At 41.8% G+C, this 21423-nt stretch overlaps 1 protein-coding gene across 1 annotated transcript in view; it reads right to left on the bottom strand.

The window, feature by feature from the left end:
• DNMBP (dynamin binding protein) overlaps positions 1-21423 on the bottom strand; it is an 86707-nt gene that overhangs the window by 19966 nt on the left and 45318 nt on the right. The window contains exons 4-5 of the mRNA XM_006880035.1: positions 5124-5314; positions 3927-4026 (exon numbers count right to left, since the gene is read on the bottom strand). Of these exons, the coding sequence (XP_006880097.1) occupies positions 3927-4026; positions 5124-5314 (291 nt within the window). The remainder of the gene's footprint in view (positions 1-3926; positions 4027-5123; positions 5315-21423) is intronic.

The following is a 21423-nucleotide window of genomic DNA, read 5'->3' as shown; positions in this document are numbered from 1 at the left end:
ATATATTAAACAAAATTAAATTAGAAAGTCTCCTAGGGAAGCTTATAAAATCCATGTCAAGCTGATTGTTGCCAATGGCTCAAAAACCCCAAACTCAAATGTTGTTGTTGTTATGTGCCGTCAAGTCGTTTGCGACTCATAGCGACCCTATGTACAACAGCCCTAAACCCTGCTCTATCCTGTGCCAATCGCACGGCCTCTGACATATCCATCCCAATTACCCCAGTCACTGAATCAATCCACCTCATAGAGGGTCTTCCCCTCCTGCGCTGTCCCTCTACCCTAGCAAGCATGATGTCCCTCTCCAAGGACCTGTCTCTCCTTACAACATGTCCAAAGTATGTCAGACGAAGCCCCAGAATCCTTGCCTCCAAGGAGTAGCCTGGTTTAACCCTCTCTAGGATGAATCTTTGTTTTCTTGGCAGTCCATGGTACATTCAATACTCTTCTCCAGCACCACAGCTCAAAGGCATCAATTCTCCTTCTATCCTCCCTAGTCATTGTCCAACTCTCTGATGCATAACAAGTGATTGCAAACACCATGGCCTGTATCAGGCAGACCTTAGTCTCCAGAGAAACACCGTTGCTCTTGAGTATTTTAGAGAGGTCCCTAACAGCAGACTTTCCCATCGCAATACGTTTTTTGATTTCCTGGCTACTGGTGCCAAGAGTGTTGACCGTGGAGCCGAGCAAACTGAAGCTGTGAACAATCTCGATCTCTTGGCCATCCATCCTGATGCTACTGATTGGTCCAGTGGTGAGAATCTTTGTCTTCTTGACATTGAGCCTCAGTCCATACTGAAGGCTGCAGTCCTTGACCCTCTGCAATAAGTGCATGAGGTCCTCCTCAGTTTCAGCAAACAGGGTTGTGTCATCCGCATAACGCAGATTGTTGATAGATCTTCCACCAATTCTAACGCCACGCTTCTCCTCATAGAGCCCAGCCTCTCGGATAATCTGCTCTGCATACAGGTTGAAAAGGTATGGAGATAGGACACATCCCTGGCGTACACCCTTCCCAATTTTGAACCATGCAGTGTTGCCCTGCTCTGTTCTGACGACTGCCTCTTAGTCCAAGTATAGATTTCTCATTAGCACAATTAAATGTTCTGGGATTCCCATTCCTCTCAGAGCCAGCTACCAAACAAAAACCTTTATTTGGTTTTTTCTCTGACTTCTCAGGGTTTCCCTTATGATAATATTTAATACCTTTATCTATAATTATCCACTTAAAGCACTCTCGTTTTCTGAATGACCAACACTGAAGTCACCCAGTGCAGCGATCTCGCCCAGGGCTCACCTTACCTGACAGACTGCTTCTCTTTCTCAAACCTCCCCAGTTATATCAAGTACAAGGACTACAGGCTTTGGTCTCTACCTGTCCACAAAGCACCTAGAAAAGTGCTTACACATATTCTTTGCAGTGGGTAACGGGACACGCTTGAGCAGTAGTCATGAGTTTGAAGGCTAGACCTATCATTTAGTAATCTTGTGTCCTTGTGCAAATTACTTTCGCTGAGTTTCAATTTCCTTAACTGAAAAATAAGATTAAGGGAAGCTCTGGTGGCCTAGTGGTAAGGAGCTGCAACTACAATCCCAGGGGTGCACGGTTCGAATCCACCAGATGCTCTGCTGGGGAAGGAGGGACAATCTCCTCCTGTACCAGTCAGATCTGATTTGACGGCACACTCACACAAAAATAATAAAATAAAATAAAAAAAAAGAAAAATAAGAGTAATAGATTAATAGAACCTAAATCTCATAGGGAGTTGGCTGCTAACCCAAAGGTTATGCTTCCCTAGCATCAACTGTTCCTCAGGAGAAGACGGGCAATATCCTCCTGGGCCATTTATAGCTTGGCAAACCCAGTGGAGGGTCAGCTATGAGAGGGCTCCAACATGAAGGCAATGAGTGAACTGAAATCTCAGCGCACTGCTGTAGGGAACAACTAAGAGGGCTTTGTGTATAGTAAGCACTCAAGAAGCATCAACCTTCTCACCCTATCTCTTACTATCCCTCTTCCTTGAGAAGGCAGAACCCTGACTCAGTCCTTACGCTTACCTGTCTCCCAGGTGAGTATGGTCCAGGCTAAGCCAACATCGTGATCTAACTCCCCTTTCTATCCATCTTTTTGTGGCTTACAAGTAAGTCATCAGTTCTGATCCATGACAAATAAAGAGTTTGCTGGAGGAGCGCCCAGAAAGGTCTGCTCACTCTAAAAAAGGCCCACAAGTTTCCTTCTGCTGGATGTTGCCCAGTAATCAATGGGGTGGATGGCACTGTGGTAGTTCCAATGTAAAACGGAATGATAGGATGCAGCTCCATCCCAGATGTACCGCAGTGGCCTGTGTGACCAATAAAATATGGCAGAAGTGTTGATATGTTAGTTCTAGGATTAGATTATTAAAGGCACGGCAGCTCTTGTTCACTCACTGGCTGCCTCTCTCTCCTTTTCTGCTGACAGCATGCTGTAAGGTTTGGTTTCATCCTTGTCTTTCTGGGAGTCCTGACCCTTTCCTCCTTTAACTCTTTTGCACAGCCTATCTTTGACTAGCTATGCCCCTACTTTAGTACCTTAGTAAACCTTTTCTATTTGTTTTGTTAAATTGGGGGGAAAACAAAAAACACTGCAGCTCTTTTGCTGAGCTTCCTGACATCATTATTTCATTTAGCACTTTCTTAGAGCACTTAACTCTGGAAAAAAGCCAGACGAGGACAATGTCTGGCAAAGCTGCCATGGCAAGGAACAGGGACCTGCAGCGTTCACATGAGTGATCTTCCCAGGATGACTAGAGCCTGGGCCAACATCTTGCCTGCAACCTCAGGAGCTGCTGGGCCAGAAGTAGCCTACCTGGCCACTCCCAGTCCCTGGCCCTTGGAATCTGCAGCCACTCCCAGTCCCCTGGCTCTTAGAAACTATGCTGAGAGATGCTTATTGTTCTAAGCTATGGAGCTTGGGGTTATTTGCTACATAGCAATATATAACCAATACAAGTTTGCTTAATTCACACAGAACTAGATGCTTTAAAAAATATTTTGACAATGATTCATACAAATACACTTTAAACCATGACATTTCATTCTATCTCTTATCAAGAAACACAGAATTAGAATAAAAGTTTTATCTTAAAAAAAATCACAATAATTACACTGATTTCTTATAGTGCATTCTAGTATTTTCTATTTTATTTTGTGAGCATGGACCAATATACTGATGATCTCCAACTGCAACTGTCAGTCTGAAAAACCCCCAACTAGAGGCCATCTAAAACATCCACTGCTAATGCCCCTTATCACTTCAAAGCAAGCTGTAGATAAAAAAGCCACTAACCTCTGAACTGAGCAATTAAAACTTCATTTTCTTAGCCTATGAAAATAATATCAGGAAAGACCTCCTTCCCCTGAATAAAGTTTATAAAAAAAAAAAAAGACTTCTAGGTTGCAACACCCCCATGATACATCTTGAAGGATATGTACATGTACAGCCAAGCACAATCAATAAGAGTGCATCTGAATTCCAAAATCAATCTCCATAATAGTCTATGTGTTTCCTACTGCCAAAGGGGCCCTTTAGAGTAGTGAGAGAAGATCTTCACCCTGAAACCCACAGCGTCCCTTTTCAGCAGGAAGTAGCTAAGAGAATACGCCATCCCCTTTTCCTTATGACTCAGGGTGAAGTCTCTCTCAGGGAGGAGTGATAGGGAATGGCAAAGGACACACTGACAAAGAAGATTAATCAGAACTGGCTTTGACAAGCACTGTGGCATTTGGACAAGAACAAACTGGGAGGAGGGTAGAGAGAATAGTGCAACAATGAATGAGTGGAAGCCCAAAATCTCTGTAAATGTTTATGAAAATTAATAAAATATAATTATAGAAAAAAAAAAAAGAAAACAAGTTGCTTTTGAAACAGCAGGTATTCATACCTACAGAGTCGCTGTTTTCCAGAGCAGCCAGCAATTGCTTTGAGACCTTAATCACCACCTGCATATTTCCAAAAAGACCCTCAAAGTCAATGTTTGGGACCTGAGGAAGGGAAGCAAAAGACAAAAATGTATGAAGATGAAATTCTCACCATAATCACTCGCACCGTAATCTCAACAAGGATTCCATTCAAAACCGCTCAGTCATCGTCTCCACTCACTCGCTCACAGAGCCTCCAGAATAAACATCTAACATCATCTGAAGAGTTAGCCTTTGTATTTTATTCAACTCTTTTCCACTCCCATTTCCCTCACTTTAATAAACTAACTGCAGAAACAATCATCTGGTCTAAAATGATGGTGAGATTTGGAGTAGAAAATTACTTAATAGCTAGTGAATACTCTCTAATAAAGGTGAAGAGAAAGAGAAGGTGAAATGAATGGCCAATCACACACTGTTGAATGTGCTAATCAATGTTATAAAGCAGGACATACAGGAGTGACTGATAAAAAGAACCAAAACCTTTGTAAACTTCCACTCAAATTACAATAAAATTTTTGTGGAAAAGAAATGCAAATAATATTATGTTGGGACACAAACTCTCATCCAGCACCCAAAATCATTAGATTTTAGAAATCACTGCCCACTTCCTACAGCACCTGGAAGTGACTGGTCCTAGAAGATATACTCACGCCCCAGGTAGTCAAGTAAAAAGTCATAAAAACAGACTACTCCAGGATGCTGTCAGCCTTGCCTTACAATCTCCAGCATCTACAAAGTACCTAGAACTTGCACATGGTAAGAGTTTGCTGAGTAAGTGAATTAATTTACAAGGAGGTAGCAATACCATTGATGATCCATTATTCCCTGACTTCATTACATTATTAGATGATCGTCCCAGTAAAGCACAATTCAGATGCACTGAAACTGCTCATGAGTTTTTAGTAAGCACAGAAATAGGGAAGAGTCCCAAGAGTTATTGCAGGAAGTCTGTAAGTTAATGAGGGACGTAACTAGTGAGAGTTTGCTGCAGGCTTAAGTTGATGATATATAGATACTCAGACCCCCAAATTAAAGGGGAGGCAGGAGTGACAGCCTTTATATAAAATCCAATTAACTCTGAGGTGAACACTTAATGCTCTAATACTTTAAGGGTCACCTCCGAAAGGGAAGCTGGCCAACCTTCTCCCAGTCCCCACCTGCGCCTGCTGCAAGGGCACCATGATGCGCTCGATACACATCTCCAGGTCCCGGATGTAGTCTTTTTCCGTCTGAAGAAGTTCATCTATCACCTTGGTTCTCTTCTCCAGCATCCTCTGCTCTGGGTTTTCATTGGACACAGACACAGAAGGGGCCAGTGATGAAGACTGGGAGGAGAGAAGGGTCATTTCTAGAAGGCGAAAAAAAAGAGAACTGGTCAGCAGGTCCAGCATGAAAGAGCATGTTCTTTGGGAAAACAGAAGTCTCATTACTGTCAATCCCAGGAAAACGGATCCCACATGTCAGTTCTAACTTCTCGGAGCTTGTGCAATACCATCTCTAGAAGCAGTTCCAAAAAGCAGTAAGTTCTGGGCGGGTAGAGAAGTGCAGCAATGAATGAATGGAAATCCAAATTCCCTTTGGAAAAAGCGCTTGCCCCTATCAAGTGAAGCTTTCACCTAATAATGTCTATTATTAGATGAGCTCAGTAGCAGACACACCACGGTAGAAATGAAAACCATGAAAAAGTACACAAAAAATGACTATTAATGATGGGAAGAGAGAAAGCTGTACTTACTGTATAATTTATCTATAAACCAGAAACTTCTCCAGAATATAGCCCATGAGGAAAAAAAAAGTCTTATGGGGAACAATAAGGTTCCACTAAGGGACAAGAGAATAATTAGTTGGGAATTACCAATTTGGATCTGGAGAACTATATATATGACTTGCAGGCCTCATCATGCTCCAGTCACTGTGGTGGACTTAAAATAAGAGAAAGCAAAAATTCTTATGGTTCCCTACCAAAACACTGAGGAAGACCCGTGCAGGTTTCACTCTGTTATTTCAAATGTTCTATGAAATCGATAAGAACCGCACTGCCATTGCAAAGGTACAATGTTTGAACTCATCAACTGCTTCATGTGAGAAAGATGGGCAATATCCTCTTGTGTGATTGATTGTCTCTTAATACCCACCGAAGGGTCAGCTATGAGTTGGTTTTGACTTGACAGCACATGACCTAACAGTAGATAGGTACAAATACATTAGGAAGATGAAGCTTTCTAATTAGTTCAGAGCAAGACTGCATGATGCGAAAAATAAAAACAAATCTTGCCATTAGGTTTACACTTGATATAGTTAGGTGAACATGACAAGAATTGTTAATTTTTCCCCCCTTCAAATCTAAAAAGAGCTCAGCTCTCAGGGTGGTTCAAGATTCTGACTTTCTGCTTTTCAGAATAAGAAGGACCCATATGATTATTTTCCCCATAATAGATAATTGGGGAAAATCTTGACAGTGAAACCATTTCTTTTGAAATTTCTTTTCTTTTTTTAAAATTTTATTTTTATTATTTTTGTGTGTGTCTCTACCATCAAATCGGAGGATATGATACAGGAGGAAATTGCCCTCCTCCAGCAGAGCATCTGGTGGATTCAAACCGCTCATCTCTGGGATTGCAGTGCAGCGTCTTGCCACTAGGCCATCAGGGCTTGCCTCATTTGAAATTTCTTAAAAGTCCTCCAAAAATGCAAATGTGGCAAATATATATAGTTAAGGAGTTGTACTGCCAACCCAAAGACAGGAAGTTCAAATCTATCAGCTACAAGTATGTTCTCACTTGAAGGTACACTAATAAGCTTATGGGAGCTCTGCTGGCCTAGTGAGTGAAAATTTGTGTTGTCAGCTCAAAGACAAGCAGTTCCAACGCACCAGCTGCTCCGCAGGAGAAAGATGAGCGATCTCCTCCCCCATGAGTAACGGCCTTTGAAAACCCACTGGAAGGTCAGCTAGGAGTCAGTTCCAACGCAACCCAATGAGTAGCAATAGTAGTAAGTTCAAGTATGATAATATTTCTACCAGGATCTCAGGAGCAAAATCCGTGTTCAAACTACTTATGGAAAGTAAGCCTTTTACAGTAGATTCCTTAGCATTTTAATGTTGTGACTGAGGTAATGTTCCTTTGGGGTATTCCAATCCAAAATGCCTAATTTGAAAGGAAATCTTGAGGAAACATCAGACAAACTTAAATTGAGGATTTGTATTCATGAAACCGTGAAAATCATGAAAGACAAAGAAAGCTTGGGAAACAGTTTCAGATGAAAAAGAATTAAAGAGAAATGACAACTAAGTGCAATGTGTGAGTCTGAATGGGATCCTGCCCACCCTCACTCCCAAAAATCATTAGAAAACATTGTTGGGACAACTGATGCAACTTCAAGCAAATGTATTTATATGGAAACAGAGCCCTGGTGGGCTCTACACATAACAGTGTGTTGTGTGCTGAGTCGGTAACTCACAAGTCAGCATCACCCAGAGGCCATTCCAAAGGAGCAAGATGGACAGTCTCCTCCCATGACCATGTATACTTCCTCAGGAAGTGATGGAAGATCACGAGTCAGAATCGATTCCATGGCAGCGGGCTGCTTTATTAGCTACAAGAATAGATAGACTTTAAATTTAAACTTTTTAAGAGGTTTAAGAGGGCACATTTAATGTGGTCATTTAAGAGAAAATAAATATTTTTTTCATTTATATACTTTAAACTAGTAAGAGACATAAGATGTACCACCTACCCAATACCGACCCAATAGTTTATGAGGGAAATATAGATATATGAAAATGCAGATGTGGCACAATGTGAAATACTAGTGAATTTGGGTCGAGAAGTTTATAGGAGGTTTTCTGTATTGTTACGCTTTCTCTATAAATTTGGTGTTGCTTGCTTGCTTGCTATGTGCCGTCGAGTCATTTGCGACTCATAGAGACCCTATGTACAACAGCCCTAAACCCTGCTCTATCCTGTGCCAATCGCATGGCCTCTGACACACCCATCCCGATTACCCCACTCACTGAATCAATCCACCTCATAGAGGGTCTTCCCCTCGTATTGCCCCTCTACCCTCTCCAGAATGATGTCCCTCTCTAAAGACCTGTCTCTCCTTACAACATGTCCAAAGTATGTCAGACGAAGCCCCAGAATCCTTGCCTCCAAGGAGCAGCCTGGTTTAATCCTCTCTACGATGAATCTGTTTGTTTTCTTGGCAGTCCATGGTACATTCAATATTCTTCTCCAGCACCACAGCTCAAAGGTGTCAATTCTCCTTCTATCCTCCCTAGTCACTGTCCAACTCTCTGATGCATAACAAGTGATTGCAAAAACCATGGCCTGTATCAGGTGGACCTTAGTCTATAGATAGACACTGCTGCTCTTGAGTATTTTGGAGAGGTCCCTAACCGCAGACTTTCCCATCGCAATACATTTTTTTATTTCCTGGCTACTGGTGCCAAGAGTGTTGACCATGGAGCCGAGCAAGCTGAAGCTGTGAACAATCTCAATCTCTTCGCCATCCATCCTGATGCTACCGATTGGTCCAGTGGTGAGAATTTTTGTCTTCTTAACATTGAGCCTCAGTCCATATTGAAGGCTGCAGTCCTTGACCCTCTGCAGTAAGTGCATGAGGTCCTCCTCAGTTTCAGCGTGCAGGGTTGTGTCATCTGCATAATGCAGATTGTTGATAGATCGTCCACCAATCCTAACGCCACGCTTCTCCTCATAGAGCCCAGCCTCTCGGATAATCTGCTCTACATACAGGTTGAAAAGGTATGGAGATAGGACACTTCCCTGGCGTACACCCTTCCCAATTTTGAACCATGCAGTGTTGCCCTGCTCTGTTCTGACGACTGCTACTCAAGATAAAAGTTTTAAGAAGACATAACGGAAAGAACATCTCCTTGAGTTTTTCCTTTGTGGAACGAAGGGCAGAGTTTAATCATAAGTCACTTAATCACAGCACTAAAATTCAAAATTCATTACACTCTACATAAAATTTGCTTAATAGTCTTTTTTTTTTAAGGTTACTTGCCTTATTTTAAATCTTCAAGTTTCAAAGCCACAGCAACTCAGTCCCAAAAATAATTTTGTAAATAGTAAATCAAGAAATTAATTTTTAATAACAGTACTTCAAAAATGTAGAAAGGGAGACCATTCACTGAGCTTCTACTAATTACTGTTCTATATTATGCCCAGAATCTCTTCAAAACACACTGGCATTTCGAAGCAGGATTGCCACGCCCATAATAGAGAGAACCTAGGCTGTGGAGGCTAACCAATTTATGAGGTTCACAATTGAGTAATTTTGGCAACAGTTCTAGAATTATAATCTAAATATATTTAAATCCTAATTCCACCCACTCAATCTTGCACCATTTTGCTTCCTGATCTGGGAGTCTCAACTAATAAAAGGTCAGGGACTCATTTGTTTCAAATCCTAACAATTCCCCTACAAAGTATACTTCACAGGAAACAACATTTTCCTAATTGTTTCCACACAGTGGAAAGCACAAAGCTTCACCTGGCATCTATCAGTCAGGTACCATACATCTACAAGAGTCTCAACTGCCATAATTCTATTAAAATAAAGAAAACAAAATGATATCTGTTCCTTGTTTTAAGATATCAACTTGTCTTTTTTCCCCAGACAGACTTATAAATTCTTCAAGAGTTTACAAAACCCCAAACACTTCACCATGGTGAAAAAATTCCTCTGGGATGTTTTTGCTAAATTCCCGAGCACAGAAGCCCTTCAGATTCTGGTTCAGCCAATTTGGGTGGGACCCAGTAACCTGTAATTTTAACAAAAGTCTAGTGGTTTTTTAAAAAATTTTAGGTGTTCCTGAAGAGACAGGTGATCCTCCTTTTGTTCAGGCTGCCCCTGGGCGACAGAGAGTCCATTTCTAAGTCTGTCTTTAGGTTAAATTTGTAGGTCAAGCAGAATAGGGACCTGGGATTCTTATTTAGCGTCAGTTAGCCCACTGTTTGTGTAGTGGTAAGAAGCTGTACTGCAATCCCTAAGGTACCTGTTTCAAATCCACCAGCTGGTCTACAGAAGGATGGGTACTCTCCTGTGCGGTTAATGGCCTCTGAAAAACCGTTGTAAGGTCAGCTGAGGATCAGTTTCAAGTGGGTGGTAGACATCAATAATACATACAAAAAAGGGAGCTCTAATTAGACGTTAGAGGTTAGGAATTGCATTTCCGATACAAAGATTTGCAGTTAGAATCCACCAGCTGCTCTGTGGGAGACAGGCAATCTCTTCCCAGGTGACTGACTGTCTCTAAAAACCCACTGGAGGGTTAGTTATGAGTTGGTTCTGAGCCTAAATAACAACCACATACAAAAGTGAGTACTGGTGGCCTCCTGGGCAGTGAGCTGCATGTGCCAGACTAAAGACCACGCCTCTCTGGTGGTTCAAATCCACTAGATGATTCACAGGGGAAAGATGGGTAATCTCCCAGGTAGTTTACAGGATCTGAGGTCTGCTCTGTGTCCTTTCAGATTCGAGGGCAGCTGACTCTGAGTATACATACAAAACACTTAGTAACACTTCCAAATACAGATAGGTGTTGTTGAAGACTCACGATAAATGCTGTGAAATAGGGCACTAAGTGATGTGGTCGTTGTGTGAACACCCTACAAAACACAGCATATATTCAATATGCGTATATCAAAATTACACCTGCACAAGCTGTTTTGGCTGGAGTGCCAGGAGCCTTGGAATCTGCCAGCGCACACCTGCAGCTGGTTGCCACTGAGGGACATACTGGATACTGGATGCAGGCCTCACGCCCTGGTGTCTGGCCAAGAAAGCTCCTCGCCTCTCCTGCCCCTGCCCACACCTGCTGCTCCGTTGGTGTGTGACTGCATACCTTTACACATCATCATCTGTACAATATTTTCACTTCCTTTTCAATTGCGGTCCTTTTCATGGCCGCATCATAAGATTGGATTTATGCTCTGGAGTCATGGGAAAATTCAGCCGAATACAAGATTACATACTCAACATAGTGTTTGTGGCACCAGGGTTCAACTTAAAAGGCTTTCTTCTCCTGGCTCAGGTCAGCTAAAGTCCCTCACTGTTTTTAGGGGTTCACAAAGTCGTGCACGCATGTGCAGGCAAGTTCACTAAAGAATCACTGAAACTTAATGCAACAGGTTTTGTGCAAGTCCACTTTAAGGACTTAGTTTTTCATGAAACACAGCTCCACAATCTTCTATTAATTAGCTCTCAAAGAATACTGTCAAATATTACATCGAATTAAAAAGATCTGATTTAAATGAGTCAAGGTTGTAATATAAAACCACCCAAACAAAAAGGACTAAAGATATAAAGCTGTTTTTCCATTATTCCAAACAGACTGTAAGAAAACAGCTCGATCTGAAGCTTTATAATCTAGGACACGGAATCCTCACAAGCATGTGCAGCAGAAACAACCGCGGGCTCTGATAACCTCCTTCCCTACTTCTTCCTTCAGAAACCCCAGAAAGTCCATTTTAACCCGAGCCTAAATTCCCTTCCCCGTAAAACAGGCACATTAACACATACTTTGTGGAGATGTTGAAGGAAATAAAAGTTAATCTTTCCCTCAGATGGGCCAGAAATTTCTGCCTGCACTTCAGAAAGGTGACACGCAAAGAGTTAGAAAATGACCTGTTCATAACCCCTAAATTCTACTTTTCTCCGAGAACAATAAGCTCCGGGGATGAGGAAGCACATGGAGGAAACAGAGGCCCAGCAGCCTCCGCTCGGTAAACATGCAGATGAGCTCTCACGTTCTATTACGTGGCCTGGGGCTGTTAAGGATCAGAATTCAGTGTGCACAGATTTCCTCTCTGTGCTAAAATATGGGGATGGGGTTGGGAGTGTGTGTTTGGTTTCGTTTTCTTTTGGCCTCCTTCCCAAACCCTACACTCCCAAATACACCCGTTCCCCAAATGCCCTCATCATGTGGGTGCATTACCTTCAGCCTCAGATTCTGAGGTTTTAAGAAAGGGATCTCCCACAACTCTAACAGCAAGAAACATGCTTTAAACAGAAAAATCACTCACTCCTTACTCTTTCCCTTGCTTCAGAAAGTTGACTCTTATCTCTGGTGGGCAGACTCTTGAACTGCAGTGGGTCCCAAGCAGCCCTGGGATGTGGAGAAGGAGTCGACAGTCCCTCCTACCGCAGTGCAACCCCAGGAGCTACAGCAAAAAGTCTGCAATGTGTCTACGTGTGGGTTGTCCGTGTGAATGAGGGGCAAGCCAGTGGGCAGAATCTTCCCAGAGCTCTGGAATGCTCCTCACCCCCTAAAATCCTCTGAATAGGGTCGGCATTTCCCCAGGCTTTTACATATTTACATATGAATTGCCCTAAGTCACCAGGGCTATCTTAGCAGGGTGAGTTCCAAAGGATGGAGCTGGAATGCTCTTCATGCTGGACTGAGATGTATATGGGGGTGTGGGTGGGGCCTGGCTTGTGCAGTTCCAATGTCTGTCCTTTCGCCAATGCTAACTAACACTCTCATAATTTCACTCCAGGAGTTTTTAACCCAAGATTATGAATTTTCTTTTTCCTATGGCAGGCTAAACCCTTTTTACCCTACTGACTTTATTGAAAAGATTAGTAAAGCAGTTGTTGTATATCCAGTGAGGACCAACTCATACTTAACAGTTTCTTACAGTTCAAAGTTTTCCTGCAGTTTTTCAAAGGCAGCAAATTGCAGGGAAGATTGTTCAACTTTCTCCCATGCAGTGGCTGGTGGATTAGAATGTGTGCCTTCAGTTGGCAGCGCAGCTCCTTACCACTAGGCCACCAGAGTTCCCTAAGCCAGCAAAAACAGGGAGACCTTCAGTGAGACAGACTGAGATGGCTGTAACCGTGGGCTCAGACACAGCACCCACTGTGCCAACGGTGTTGCACATGGGAGGGTAACAAACAGTTGAAACCAAGCGGTTGGCAATTAATAACAACAGTAATTATAAATAAAACTATCTTACTAAAACATATATCAACAGGCAAAATTTTAACACTGCAAGACTATTTAGTAAAGGACCTTTCCCATTCTTTCTGAAAACTGCATTGTTTGCTTGAACTTCATTATCTAAAGGAGCTATTTTTAGTTTTAAATTTTATTTCCACAAATATTCATACGGCACCTATGATGTGTGTCAGGCATTGTTACAGATACTTGACAAATGTTAGCCTATTTATTATCTTCACAAGGGTACTGTGGTCTTCATTGTGCTGATTATGAATTAAGAGATAAAGGAACTTGTCCAGTTAAGTGGAAGAGCTGGGACTTGAGCCCAAACTGGCTCTACAGTCTTTTATATTTTGACCAACTGCTACGTGACCACTAGTTATTTTGAGTCTGGTGAACCATCTGCGCCATGAACTGGAATCCCATGACTGCATTTTCGTGATCATACAGTAGCTAAAGATGAAGCTGTGAGATTTTTAAGAACATTGAGGACATCTGCTGTAAAGGACCATTTTTAAAGTGCTAATGGAAAAGGCTGCCATTTTAATGACCTAGGTGCACCTGACACAAGCCACGGTGTTTACAGCCTCATATGCTTGTAAAGGTTGAGTATTAAATAGGGAAGAGCAAATAATTGGTACCTTCAGATTGTGGTGTTGGTGAAGAGTACAGAACACACCATGGACAGCCAAAAGAACAAACAAGTCTTTGAAGCAGTGCAGCTCGGGCAGGGATAAGAATGGTCAGATTCTTGCCTCACCTCTTTAGGACATGTTATCAAGAGAGGCCAGTAGCTGGAAATGGACATGCTTGGAAAAGTGGTAGGTCAGCAATGAGAGGGAGACCCTCAACAAAACGGACTGACACAGTGACTTCAGAAAGGGGCTTGAGGACAAGTGGGAATTGTGAGGATGGTGTAAGATTGGGAAGGTTACTGATCTGTTGTACATGTTGTTATTGTTGATTGTCATTGAGTCGAGGTTGATTCATAGGGACTCTATGAACAAAAGACGTAATGACTTTCCATAGCTATTGCTGTTTCTCCAAGTTCATAAGAGTTTCCAGAGACATGTGGTTTAGGAAGTGGATGTCACTCTTGGTTCCCAATGTGTTTTACAACTGGGAGCTCCATCAAACACTGTCCACAGTGGGAAACCATTCTGGTACTTGATATCCCCATGGCACAAGACTCAGAATCATAGCAAACCCAGGTTACCTCATACAGCACATTGACAAAGAGTGATGTGCAAAGTGGAAGAATGTTCGTCCAGATATAACAGCACTAGTCTTATTTAGCAGTTTCTAAGTGTTGTCGAGGCAAATATGACTCAGAGTAGACTTTGCACAAAAGATCTAAAATCTGTTCTATAATTAACATCCATTTCTTTACATTTATAAGAGAGTTTATAGAGTTTCTAAAGGCATCGAGTTTAGGACGTGGATGCCACTCCTGCTTCCCAACATGAATCTATCTGGAAGCTCATGCAATTACCCTACATAATCGTTAACCATTATGGTATTTGACATGACTCTGGAATTGTGTTCAGCACCACAGTAACTCCAAGTTGTTCAGTACAGCAAATAGACAAATGATTGCTGTGTTTTTAAAAGAATATTCTTCTAAAATAAATAAAATTTGGCCCTTGAGCCTGTGACCCTCAGGCCCTACAGGATTGTAAAGCCACACCCTCGAGCAGACCTCCACCTTTACCCTTAGTCTAAGGCTCAAGGTCACCCACTTTTGAGAGCGAAAGAAAAAAACAGTAATACACAACAAAAAGGACCCCAGAAACTTCCCTTGCCTAACTGTCACCAGGACAAGACCACCACTGAGATGTCAGCCAGCCAGCCAACTACCAGAGTGGAGGGACACTCCAAGAGTCTCATAGGAATACAAAGGTATACACAAGAGTACACAGGGTCACTATGAGTAAGAATCAATTGATGGCTTAACAATATAACAGGGAGCTCTGATGCCCTAGTAGTAAGGAGCTGTGCTGCCAACCCAAAGGCATATGGTTCCAATTCTGTTCCAAGTCCACCGGGCAAGAGATCTGGTTGCTATGAATTGCATATGATGCCCTTGTTTTTTTCTAAGAGGGAGATTAAATTTCTAGTAAGCCTTTCCCATTCTGGTTGGCTCAAATTTAACAAATTCAGGTCCACTCTGATTTCAAATTCTCAGCCATAACTGAACTGGGAAGAACTAGTTTGAAGCTCTCAAACAATTATGTATTCATATGCATATATAAAGATATATGCATGTATTCATGTGATTATCATACCTATAAGGTCCTACCTGAGGGCCTCAGTGGTGTAATAGTTAAGCCCTAGGTTCCTAATTGAAAACTCAGAAGTCCAATAGAAAAAATGACCTGGTGATCCACTCCCATAAAGACTGTAGCCTCCGAAAGCCTATTCCATAGTTTTACTCTGTCAAACTGAGCTGTTAAGAGAATCAGCTGGAGGCATTCAGGTGGTTTGGCTGTAAGGAGGTGAGCACTCGAGGTACCCGCCAGCTGCTCCAGGGAGAGAAAGATGGGAAAACTCTTCCCTTGCGGTTAACAGCTTCTGAGAACCTGCTGGAGGGTCAGCTGTGAGTTGGTTCCAACTTGATGGTATATAACAACAACATGAGATTCAACTGGATCACAGACACATACTCCACCATCACCAACAATAGGACCCGACCCCAGTATTAATGTATATTATAAACCCCACAGATGGAACTGGATCCTGTAGTGTCATACATAAGAAAGTCTATATTTATTTGAGATTCTTTATTAAATGAAAGGAAAGGCCTTTTTTATCATGCCCTTTGATTTTATAAATTGGAATAGAACAGGAGTAGAAGGAATTCTCTTATTTACATTTTTATTAACTCATTAGAGATGGACAAAGCACCCTAATAAACTCTCAGCTCTTCTTGGTTATCAGAAAAACCTTGCACGCTTCTTTAAAAAAAGTTCATACCTTTAATCCAGCAGACCTCTTTTAGGAATATACTTAGAGTAAATATTTAGACAACTACCTAAAGATAGAGACATTTACCAATGTATAAACAAATTTAGAAGCAAAACAAACGGAAAACAGAAACAACCAAATTTCTCCCAAAGGGGGCCTGCATACCCTTATAACAGAATGTCACTGTAGCCACTATCCATCTGGCAGTTTGTTATATTGTGGTAGCTTGCATGCTGCCACAAAGCTGGAAACTAGGCTACTGGTATTTCCAATCCCAGCAGGGTCAACCCCTCTCTCATTGCTGTGGCTCACCAACTCAAGGTAACAGTCGAGCAGCTGTAAATGTATGGGAGGAGACTGCCCACCTATATCACCACAGCTCCTCTCTTTAACAACAAGCAACAATAATCACGAGAACCACTAAGATTAAAAATTCAAACACAGAAAGATACCCATTGTGTGAAGTTGAATGAAAAAAATTACACAACAGTTTATGAAAGGATTCCACATGAAAAAGCAACAACTTTTAAAACAGATGTATGTGGATGTACGGAAAAGAAAGTCTTCAAGGTAACAGAAGTTTGGCCATTTCCTCCCTCTCTGCACTGGACTTTTCTAGATTTTTACAGTGAATCCTATGTAATAAGGGTGTGTGTTGTGCACCACTGAGCTGGAACTGACCCATAGCTGATCCTTCGGCGGGTTTTCAGAGGCAGCTAATTGCAAGGGAGAAGACTGCCCATTCTTCACCTGTGGAGCAGCTAGTGGATTTGAACTACGTGCCTTCAGGATTGCAGCACAGCTTCTTGCCACTAGGCCACTAGAGCTCCTTTGTAAGAGTTACGTCAGAGAATTATAAAATATAAGCACAAAACCAAACCAAACCCAACCCCAGAAACCTCTAGTATAAAACAAGGCTATCAACTCTCAATTCATTCAAAACTTTCCTTTAATAATTTGACATTTTCCTTCCGACTCAATTCCAATTTGGTGCCAAAAAACGGATAACAAAACATGGTTAAAATAACCATTTGCCTGTTAGCAAAACCACAACAGTGTGCTTAGCAGTCTTGGGTCTAAAAATCCGAGAGGGGATTATGCTGTTTGTAAATGTGCCTGTCCTCTCACTAGACTGACCTCGGACTTGAAAAATCCTGGTTTTCTGGACGACCACGTCCCTCCGGGCAGCCCACTCCACCCCCACCTCTTTCCTCTCCCAACGCTTTTAATTCTGTTTGGAGAAAGTTTTTCCAGCTCAGTGCAAAAGCTTCAACACTGTGGTCTAAGCCTTTTTTGCAGGCCTCACAGGATTCTTCCAGATCACAAAACTCGGAAAGAAAGAATCTCTTACATATAGACCCTAAATCTCAACAATAAACAAAACAAAAACTCTCCTTGTGACTTTTGCTTCATAAACGCATCACCTTTTCCTCTTTTGCTAGTAGCCTGAATGAAAATTCCTGCTGGGATGGGAGGCTTTCCAGCCTTTTCTTTTCCGAGGCCTGATCCAGGTTATCTGGAGTGGGCAGTCCCTGGAGAAGGAAAGAGAAGACCCTCCACTAGATAGACCGACAGAGACCGCACAGCTGAAGCTCAGCAGTGAAAGTGCGGGGCTGCACCATCAGGCAGCTTTCCGGGCTGTCGTAGGGCGTGTTGTAGGGCATTTGGTGGCACTTAACAACCATGACAAGCCAGGTTGTCATTACAGCAAATGAAAGTTGAGAGCCTAAATGACAAGATTCTGCAATTTCTGAGGCAGTAAGTGTAAAGAAGCCATTTACTAAACTACGCTCCTCCGGAAACTCTGAACTTTGATAAATGTTGATAGTTGTAGGGGCTTCAGGCCTTTCGTTCATAGGGTCTCTATGAGTTGTACTTGACTTGACAGCAAACAACAAGGAGCAGCTTAATATTAGAACAACTGAAACACCTTTTTTAAACTCTCGCCAAGTACCTGGAAATCCTAATGAGTGTCAGTGTGCTTAAAATGGAGAGATGGTATTTTTTTTTAAATCTTCAAGCAGCAGTAAAAACTGACTAACACAACAAAGGTAGCTTTCATAAAATTATGCATTTAAAGTTTCACACAGTTTAATAGTAAGTATATTCTGACTTCTATATGTCAACCTATTAAGCTTTGCTTTTAAAAATTTTATCTTCTCTCATGCCAAAAAAAAAAAAATTAATTTCTCATAAGAAATTAATTGCCTAGCTCTCAAAAACAACTTTCTGAGAGCCTGACAATGAATAAGAATGACAGTAGAAAAATTGATGTCTTTGAATTGTGGTGTTAGAGAAGGGTATTGAATATCCCATGGAATGCCAAAGAACAAAATGATGTCTTGCAGAAGGTTCAGCCAGAGTGCTCCTTGGAGGCAAGGATGGTAAAGCTTCATCTTGCATACTCTGGGCATGCTGCTCGGAAAGGCTATTCCTTGGAGAAAGGCACCGAAGAAGAGGAAGACCCTAACCCAGGTGGACTGACACAGTGACTGCAGAAATGGGCTTGAGTGTGTCAGAGATTGTGAGGATGGTACAGGAAAGGACAGGGCTGCGATCTATTGTTCTTAGGGTCTTTATGATTCAATCAGAGGGCATCTGACAACAACAACAACACTGAATATAAGAGTTATGCTTACACTTCAGCTAGGGTTCCCCTTAGAGGCAAGGATGATGACAGAGTGTATAATGAATAAAGCATTCAGGCTACAAGTCAAAGGACTGTGACGCAGGCCTGCCTGCCTCCCCTACCACTTATGTGATCTTGCACTCTGCATAAGCTCTCTGGGCCTGGTGCCACACGTGTCTAACAAATGGACTGAGTCTCTTTAATCACTACTGTGTCTAAAATCTTAATCGATTTTGCATTCTTTTACTTCACCACCTCTCCTGTCTTGGAGAGTAAGTACAACCAGGGTTCTTCTTAGGGCTAAGAATGGTGAAACTTCAACTCACATGCTTGGGGCGTGTTGTCAGATGGGCCAGTTCTTGGAGAAGGACATCATCCTGGGAAAGATGGAGGGTCAGAGACAGAGAGGAAGACCCTCAAGGAGATGGACTGACACAGTGACTGTCACAATGGCTCAAGCATAGCAGAGGTGAACACGATGGCACAAGACAGGGCAGGGTTCAGTCACTGTCAACTCATGGCACCTAACAATAACAACAGCTCTCCTAATTTGGTACACGTTGCCTGCTAACTAGTGACCTGCTCAAGGCGTGTCACTTTGGGGTGAGGCCTGTACGACTCCCAGGCACTCCCTCTAGCCAAGTCCAGAGAACTGTACACTTGCTGCAATTAGAGATCCCAGCACAAAATTACTTTAATTATCTGCTTCGTTATTATTCCTTGAACTCAACAAGCCTGCCTTGTTTTTGCACCTTTCTCACTCTGATTGCTATTGTCTTGAGGGAGTTCAGGTGGCTTAGTGGTAAGCAGTTGTGCTGCCAACCCAAAGGCACATGGTTTGAATCCACCAGCTGCTCTGTGGGAGAAACATGGGCAAACCCCTCCTGTGTGAGTTACAGCATTTTCTGAAAACCCTTTGGAGGGTCTGCTATGAGCTGACTCTGACTTGATGGTACAAAACAATTGTCCTTTGAGGCTCAAATTCCATCTTCTCCAGCAAGGTCATGTAAGACTCAGTTCTTGGATTATTTTTTCCTCTAAACTTCATTTCTCAAATAGCCGTAAAAATAACTGCAATTGACCTTTATTTCGTAGGCATGTTCTATGTTCCAATATAGAAGATTTCACCTCACAAGAAATACTTATCAAGGTTATTTTTCCAACCAGAAATGTTCTCTCTGCCTATCTCCACCTTTTTAAATTCAAATGTGTCCTTAAGTCCTTTTCAACAGGTAAAAACTGATCTTTTTTCTGACTGTGCACAGCATTTACAGTCTGTGACCCACATTTGTGTGTTTTACTCCCCCCCATATCTGCACATTTCATCTCTTCTACTGGTTTATAAACAAACTAGTGTTCACTTCTAAAAATGTAACAAGACATTGTAATACTTGAACATAAAAAATTTTTTCCTAATTTCCACTTATTATATGGGTGTTGTTGTATATTGACACACTATTTAGGAAAAAATACAATAGTCTTCAGTTTCAACCCACATGTATCTGTACAAAGGCAACACTTCCCTCCTCAGGATCACATCAACATTTGTTTGGTACTTTTTTTTTAAAATCTATTTTCTTTTTTTAAAAAAATTTTTTTTATTATTTGTGTGTGTGTGTGTGTGTGTGTGTGTGTGTGTGTACGTACCGTCAAATCAGATCTGACTGGTACAGGAGGAGATTGCCCCTCCTTCCTCGGCAGAGCATCTGGTGGATTCAAACCGTGCGCCTCTGGGATTGCAGTGCAGCTTCTTGCCACTAGGCCACCAGAGCTCCCCATTTGTTTGGTACTCAGTAAGGATTTGTTAGGTAAATATGGGGATGGCTCACATATATTACTTGGTAAAAAAAGAAATTGAAAAAGAGCTGCAAAAGGTGAAAACTCGAAAGCATATAAAATTAAGGTGGTACAGGTTGTTCCTGGCTTGCCACGGGTACATATTATTACAAACCACAGTTATGAGCTCTGATGGCCTAGTGGTAAGAAATTGTGCTGCAATCCTGAAGGCACACACTTCGAATACACCAGCTGCTCCACAGGAGAAAGATGGGCAATCTCCTCCCATGCGATTGATTGACTGCCTCTGAAAACCTGCTGCAGGATCAGCGATGGGTCGGTTCCAACTCGACAGTACTCAACAACATTAGTAATATGTGCTATATAACTGTTGTGCATAATATGCTGATGTTATTATTTGCAGACATTTACTACTGGCAGATGTTAATTACTATGATTTACTGTTCTAACCACACAACAGGTTATGTCCTGGTCCACACTGAAGTCAATGTTGGTACCGACAATTGTAACAGAATGTTTAACTGTAATAAATATTTACAATAATAAATTATTTAGCAATAATAAAGAAAATGTTTTCTAAAAGGTATAAGTATACCTTGGATATTATGAGTTTGGTGCCCAATCACACAGTAAGACCAATATTGCAATAAAGTAACTTTTTTCCCTCACATATATTTTATGCTTATATTATGCTGTAATCTACTAAATGTGCAACAAAAGCCTAAAATATTACAAGAATTACATTTACACATGAAGTGAGCACATGCTGTTGGAAAAATTGTGTCAATAAACGTGTCACAAACTGTCAATCTGTAAAAACTGCATATCTGTGACATGCAATCAAGTGAAGCACAATAAAATGGGTGTGCCTGTTTGATTTAAGTCAGAGTCAAATGATGATGGAGTTTTTGAAACAGAACCTTATAACTCTGTCTTAAGCTAGAAACTCCCTGTACTAGCATCACATGAGAACAGTGGGGGCACTTCACCGAAGACGACATTCAGATGGCCAACAAGCACATGAAGAAATGCTCAAAATCCCTAGCCCTAAGAGAGATGCAAATTAAAACAACTATGAGATATCATCTCACCCCAGTCAAAA

The sequence above is a fragment of the Elephantulus edwardii genome, unplaced genomic scaffold, assembly GCF_000299155.1.
Source record: "Elephantulus edwardii isolate Elephantulus edwardi_28Jun2011 unplaced genomic scaffold, EleEdw1.0 scaffold00006, whole genome shotgun sequence".
NCBI classification, from domain to species: Eukaryota; Metazoa; Chordata; class Mammalia; order Macroscelidea; family Macroscelididae; genus Elephantulus; species Elephantulus edwardii.
This window is presented reverse-complemented; position numbering and strand designations above follow the sequence as displayed.